Source organism: Neomonachus schauinslandi, chromosome 16 (assembly GCF_002201575.2).
Source record: "Neomonachus schauinslandi chromosome 16, ASM220157v2, whole genome shotgun sequence".
NCBI lineage: Eukaryota > Metazoa > Chordata > Mammalia > Carnivora > Phocidae > Neomonachus > Neomonachus schauinslandi.
In genome coordinates, this window is record NC_058418.1 from 12,614,998 (window position 1) to 12,620,997 (window position 6,000).

Here is a 6,000-nt window from a genome sequence, read left to right on the forward strand (position 1 = left end):
TGACACAAACAGGCAGTTTCCACTGAAGTTAGATATACACCTACCCTATGACCCAACGCTTTCACTCCTGGGTGGAAATGAGGGCTTATGCCCACCAAAAACCTGTATTAGAAAGTTTAAAGCAGCAACAGTTTGTAATAGTTTGAAATACCAGGAATTACGGGTTTGCAATAGTCTAGCTTGTGATAGCCCTAAACGAGGTATAACCCAAATGCTCATCAACAGGTGAATGGATAGACTATGGCATATTCACACTGTGGAATACTATACAGCAACGAGAAATATCCTACAAGGACAGGTAGACACAGATGAATCTCATCAGCACAGTGTTGAGTGAATGAAGCCAGACACAAAGGGGTACATGCTTCAGGATTCTATTTATATGAAGTTCAAACACCAGCAAAACCAGTGCGTGCTGTTAGAAGTTAGGATAGTGTTTACTCTTGGGATGTAGTGAGAGAGGCAGCGTGAGGGGGACTTCTCTGGGGCGGTCCTATTCTCTTTCCTTCTCTGGGGATTGGTTACCAGAGGGTGTTCACCTGTGGAAATGCTGGACATGCACGATTTATCTGCCTTTTTGTGTGCATGTAATACTTTAATAAACAGTTAAAATATATGTATACATGCACACTAATTAACAATGCACATTTTGCAAAATCATCGGCATGCAAAGATAATAATTTGCATTAAAACTATCAGAATGGGGGTTGCCTGGGTGGCTCAGTTGATTAAGCGACCAACTCTTAATTTCAGCTCAGGTCTTCATCACAAGGTGATGGGATCTAGCCCCATGATGGTCTCTGTGTTGAGTGTGGAGCCAGCTTGGGATTCTCTCTCCCTCTCCCTCTGCCCCTCCCCCAACCCCACTAGAGCAAATGCACGCACGCTCTCTCTCTCAAAAAATAAAAATGAATAAGCAAATAGCCTGTTGTTCAAACAAACAAACAAGCAAGCAATTAGAATGGCCCATAGGAGAGAAGGCATTGGTGTGAGATGTGGGAATAAAAGAGAATAAATGAATAGGGGCACCTGGCTGGCTCAGTTGGTAGAGCACGAGATTTTTGATCTCAGGATTTTACGTTCAGGCCCCACGTTGGGCATAGAGTTTGCTTTATTTATTTATTTATTTATTTATTTATTTATTTATTTATTTATTTGAGAGAGAGAGAGAGAAACAGCATGAGAGGGGATAGGGTCAGAGGGAGAAGCAGGCTGCTGAGCCGGGAGCCCGATGTGGGACTCGATCCAAGGACTCCGGGATCATAACCTGAGCCGAAGGCAGTCGCTTAACCAACTGAGCCACCCAGGCGCCCGGGAGATTGCTTTTTAAAAAATGTTAAAAAGCAAAGAGAATAAGTGAATAGATAAAGAGGAGGAGAGGGTCCTCACATAGACTGATGAGGACAGCGAGCCATAAACTGGGGAGCATGATTAAGGGAACTCTCTTGAGCATGGGGTCCAGACAATTTTCCCAAACGTGTTCATACAAAAGCGTGCTACTCAGGACTCTGCTCAAAGGTTTGCCCTTATAGTTTGAATAGAGAAAAACCATGAGAGAAGTAAGCAAAGGGATGCAAAAGAAAATGCACCCTAGCGATCTACGTCACAATGTTAGGATTTCGAGCAGCAATATCATTTAAACAGTATAAACAGCATCCTGAAGTTACTGTTAAGCAGAATCTTTTTTTTTTTTTAAGATTTTATTTATTTATTTGAGAGAGCGTGAGCACGAGCGGGCTGAAGGGGCGGGGGAGAGAGAGAAGTACACTCCCCGCTGAGCATGGAGCCCGATGTGGGGCTCGATCCCAGGACCCTGGGATCATGACCTGAGCTGAAGGCAGACGTTTAACCAACTGAACCACCCAGGCGCCCCAAGCTGAACGTTAACTGGTTTTGCACTTTGGTTCTGGAGTCCAATATAACGTGTTTTAGTTTTAGAGAACTGTAGGCATAAGAGATATAAACAGAACTGTGGGTTTGTTGCACTTAGGAAAATTATAGATACAATAATTTAAGTAGACACAGGGAGTGTATGAGAATTTTTTTTTCTTATAGGGGATCCCTACATTTCCCTGGACTAGATGTTTATCTGTCTGTGGTATTTGGCACTGATGTTCTGTGAATCAGTGGTTCTCAGATGCGAAGAGTCCTTGATCCCCATGTTACCACATCCCACCTCTGCTTAAAATCTTACCATAGCTCCCCAGTGCCCTCCCACCCTTCATGGTGGCTTATAGGGTCTAACTCACTGCCTCCTTTCGCATTGTCATTTACTCACTACTTCAATCTAGCCACTCGCAACTTTTGGAGGTCTTTTCTTCCACTCTCCACCCCAGGGTTCACTGTTATTCATCCTTCAGGGCGCAGCTTCGGTACCTCCTCCTCCAGGAAGCACCCTGACCCTCTGGATTGAATCAGGTACCTCATCTGAGCTTCTATAGTCCCTGGGCTTCCCCATCCCAGCCCTCCGCCTGTGCCTCACCATCTGGGCCCTGACCACTCGGGGTCATCACTCTCTGGCTGGATCTAACTCTCCCAGTGGCCTGGGAGCCCCATGGGCTGGCTCAGTCACCATTATGTCCTTCGTATTGTCCAGCACAGGGCAGGCACAGAGCGGGCACTGAATAAATATTTTGTGGATAAATTCTAGAATTCTAAGTTGATGTGATCCCAAGTTTTTAAGGCTTGAAGAGTCTGAAAGTATGATTTTAAGTTTCCAAGAGTACATTTTTATACCGCTGTAGTTTCTCAATCAGAGGAAGCCGGCAGTCTGTGAGTTAATATTGGTTCATACTTTGTGGCACATACACATTTTTTTTTAAAATTGGGAAATTGAGGATAAACATCTCTGCTAGCAATTTGGGGCCCACATTTCCCCATGGCTGGAGCTGGTGACCAGGGTGCTGCTTTCCAGCTGACCATGATCCCCAGTCTACTCTTTTTTTCATGTCACCTGCTTCCCAGAGGCCCTTGGGTTGGACACCACTGTTCAACATCCTACAATTATGAAATTCCAAGACTTTTAGTAGCAAAGATCCCATGATTGTCAAATGTTGAGTTACTAAAATTCTTGAGATTCTCAGGGAACTGATTCCGACCTTAGGGTTTTAAGATTTCATGATTACTACAATCTATAGTTTATGTTTCTAACATTCCGCGTTCCCGAGATAATAAAGGCCCAAGGGTCTAACGTTTTAAAGGCTTAAAGTTAGTGATTATGAAGTTACATGTCTCTGAAGGTTCTCAGGCTCTTTGCTCATGGTTGGCTTTTTTTTTAAGATTTATTTATTTTTAAAGATTTTATTTATTTATTTGTCAGAGAGAGAGAGCACAAGGGGGGTAGTGGCAGCTGAGAGAGAAGCAGGCTCCCTGCTTAGCTGGGAGCCCAATGCGGGGCTCGATCCCAGGACCCTGGGATCATGATCTGAGCTGAAGGCAGTCGCTTAACTGATTGAGCCACCCAGGTGCTCCATAAAATTTATTTATTTGAGAGAGAGAGTGCGAATGGTGGTGGTGGGGAGGAGCAGAGGGAGAGAATCCCAAGCGGACTCCACACAGAGCACAGAAGCCTGAGGCGGGGCTTGATCCCATGACCCTGAGATCATGACCTGAACTGAAATCAAGAGTCAGAAGCTTAACCAGCTGGGCCACCCAGGCGCCCCTTTGCTCATAGTTTTAATGCTGATGATCAAATGCTTCTGAAGTTCTACAGCCCTCTAAATATGAAGTCCTAAAGTTCAAGGATCTACAATTTCAAAGGTCTAAGGTTCTAAGATTCTATAACTATACAGTTCTCTCGTCTTTGCTTATGTTGTTCTAAAACATCAAAGTTGGGTGAGCAACCATCCTGGTTGGCCCCAGACTGAGGGTTTCAGTGCTAAAAGCTGGAAGGTATGGTCATTCTATCTCAAAATTCTCAGGATCTACAATTCTAATCTGAAATTCTAAAGGTTTAGGGTTATAAAGCCCCAAGGATCTATGTGTATTAGAGTTTAGGTTTCTAAGGGTCTAAGATCCTGGTGTGTGTGTGTGGGGGGGGAATCAAAGACTAAAATTTCTAAGGTCTGTGCTTATAAAGTTCTATGTTCTAAGAGTGTCATTTCTAAAGGCCTCAAGTTTGAAGAATCTCTGAGCATGACATTCCAAGGTCCAAAAATCCAATATTTCAGCATCTTGCAATTCTAAGAAAATATGCTTATAAAATCCCACATTTCTGAAACTCTACATTTCTAAGGTTCTAAGGCAGTACTGCCCCATCCAGCATCCACCAGCCACATGTGGCTATTTAAAGTTAAATTAATTAAAACGAAATACAATTAAAAATTCGGTCCCTCAAGAAGCACTGGCCACATTTCAAGTGCTTACAGTCACAAGTACTAGTAGTTAGTGGTTAGTATATTGGACATCCCAGAGAGAGAATGTTTTCCCGTCACTGTGGAACATTCCATTGGATGGTGCTGGTCTATAGATTCACCTGCAAAGTGTCTGTGAGTCTCTTTCCCATCTTCCAGGCTACCAAGGTTCTGGAGCGCGGAGGTACACAGACCACCCCGGCAGCCTCCTCCCTTCTTCCTCCCTTCTCCTTCCCACCCCAACACTCCTCCAGGTACCTGCCAAAGCCTTGATCCGGGAGCACTCAAAGAGGGAGGCAGCTGCAGTGGAGGCTGCTGGCTGCTCACGTTCCCAGGCCCGATCAGGACTCTCCCAGCGGGTTGCGAGATTGTTGTTGTTGGGGGCCGGTAGGCCCTCCATGTTGTCTACTTCCCCCGGTACCTGCGCCATTGGGGAAGGTGAGGCCTGGAAAGAAGCAGAGGCACATTAGGCTAGAAACAGGGCCTGAGCTCAGAGGTGCCACTTCTAACAGTGGACAGGCTGTGAGTCCTGTCGACTCCCTTACCCTCAGTTTCCCTGTCTTTCAAGTGCACAGACTACTACTGACAGTCATGTTCATCCTGGCCACTTCATAGGGCTGTTGGTGAAGCTTAGCACCTGGCACAGGGTAGGGGCTAGGCAAACTCCTTTATTATTGTTAGAACGACGACACTGTTAGCAGGAGAACTCCACAATGCAGTAAGAACAAGAAATAACATTTATTGAGCATTTGTGCTGCCCTCAGGACTTTATATGTGTTATCTTATTTAATTCCCACAAATTTAATTCCCTAAAGATAGGCTAGTATTTGGCCTGTTTTATAAAGGAGAAACTGAGGCCCAAGGTCACAAAGCTAGTGGGTAGCCAGAGTTCAAATGCAGGTACTGTGATCAAATGATTGCATTAAACAGCCCCAATTCTTCACCCTTATAACCGCATCCTTTGCCATGTAACTCTTGACTGTTCTTCTACTGTAGGGATGGGAAAATTGGAAGAGTGTCCCCTTGCAACCTTGACTCTGGGTTTGGCCCCATGACTGGCTTTGACTAACAGAAGTAGGTGGAAGTGCTGGTGAATTCTGAGCCTAAAACTCAAGAGACTTTGCATGTTTTTGCTTGTGCTTGATCGTGGGGGTGAGGAAAACATTGTCAGCATAATCCCTATCTAAGGCCCCAGTCACTAAAGCCAAGGCCAATTACAGCAGCTAACAGTCAACACCGCTCCCAACCCCCCATCCAACAAGTGAATAAGCCCAGTCGAGACCCCAAAAACTGCCCAGCTGAGCCCAGCCTAAATCACTGACCTCAGACTTGATGGTTAAATAAACGCTCAGCATTTTAAGACACTGAGTTTGGGGGTGGTTCCTTACGTAGCATTATTGTGGTAACAGCTACCCGACATATTGTCTGATCCAGAACACCACCAGATTGCAAATATGAAATTTAAGGGGGTGAGAGACATCAGATGCGTCTCCTCCTCCCTCCCGGCCCCCTGATTCCAAAACTAAGAAAGGAGGGAACTGCGGGGAGATCAATGTCCTTCTCAAAGACTCAGACAGTTGACAACCCACCAGACTGTAGGAAAGCAGGGTCCAGGTCTTGGTCAGTGTAGTGGAGACTGTCCCTTTTG

At 45.2% G+C, this 6,000-nt stretch overlaps 1 protein-coding gene across 1 annotated transcript in view; it reads right to left on the reverse strand.

The window, feature by feature from the left end:
* The window catches only part of SPTBN4 (spectrin beta, non-erythrocytic 4), a 73,178-nt gene extending 68,396 nt beyond the window's left edge, over positions 1–4,782 (reverse strand). The window contains exon 1 of the mRNA XM_044911372.1: positions 4,611–4,782. Coding sequence (XP_044767307.1) covers positions 4,611–4,782 — 172 coding nt within the window. The remainder of the gene's footprint in view (positions 1–4,610) is intronic.
* Between the last annotated feature and the right edge of the window lie 1,218 nt (positions 4,783–6,000).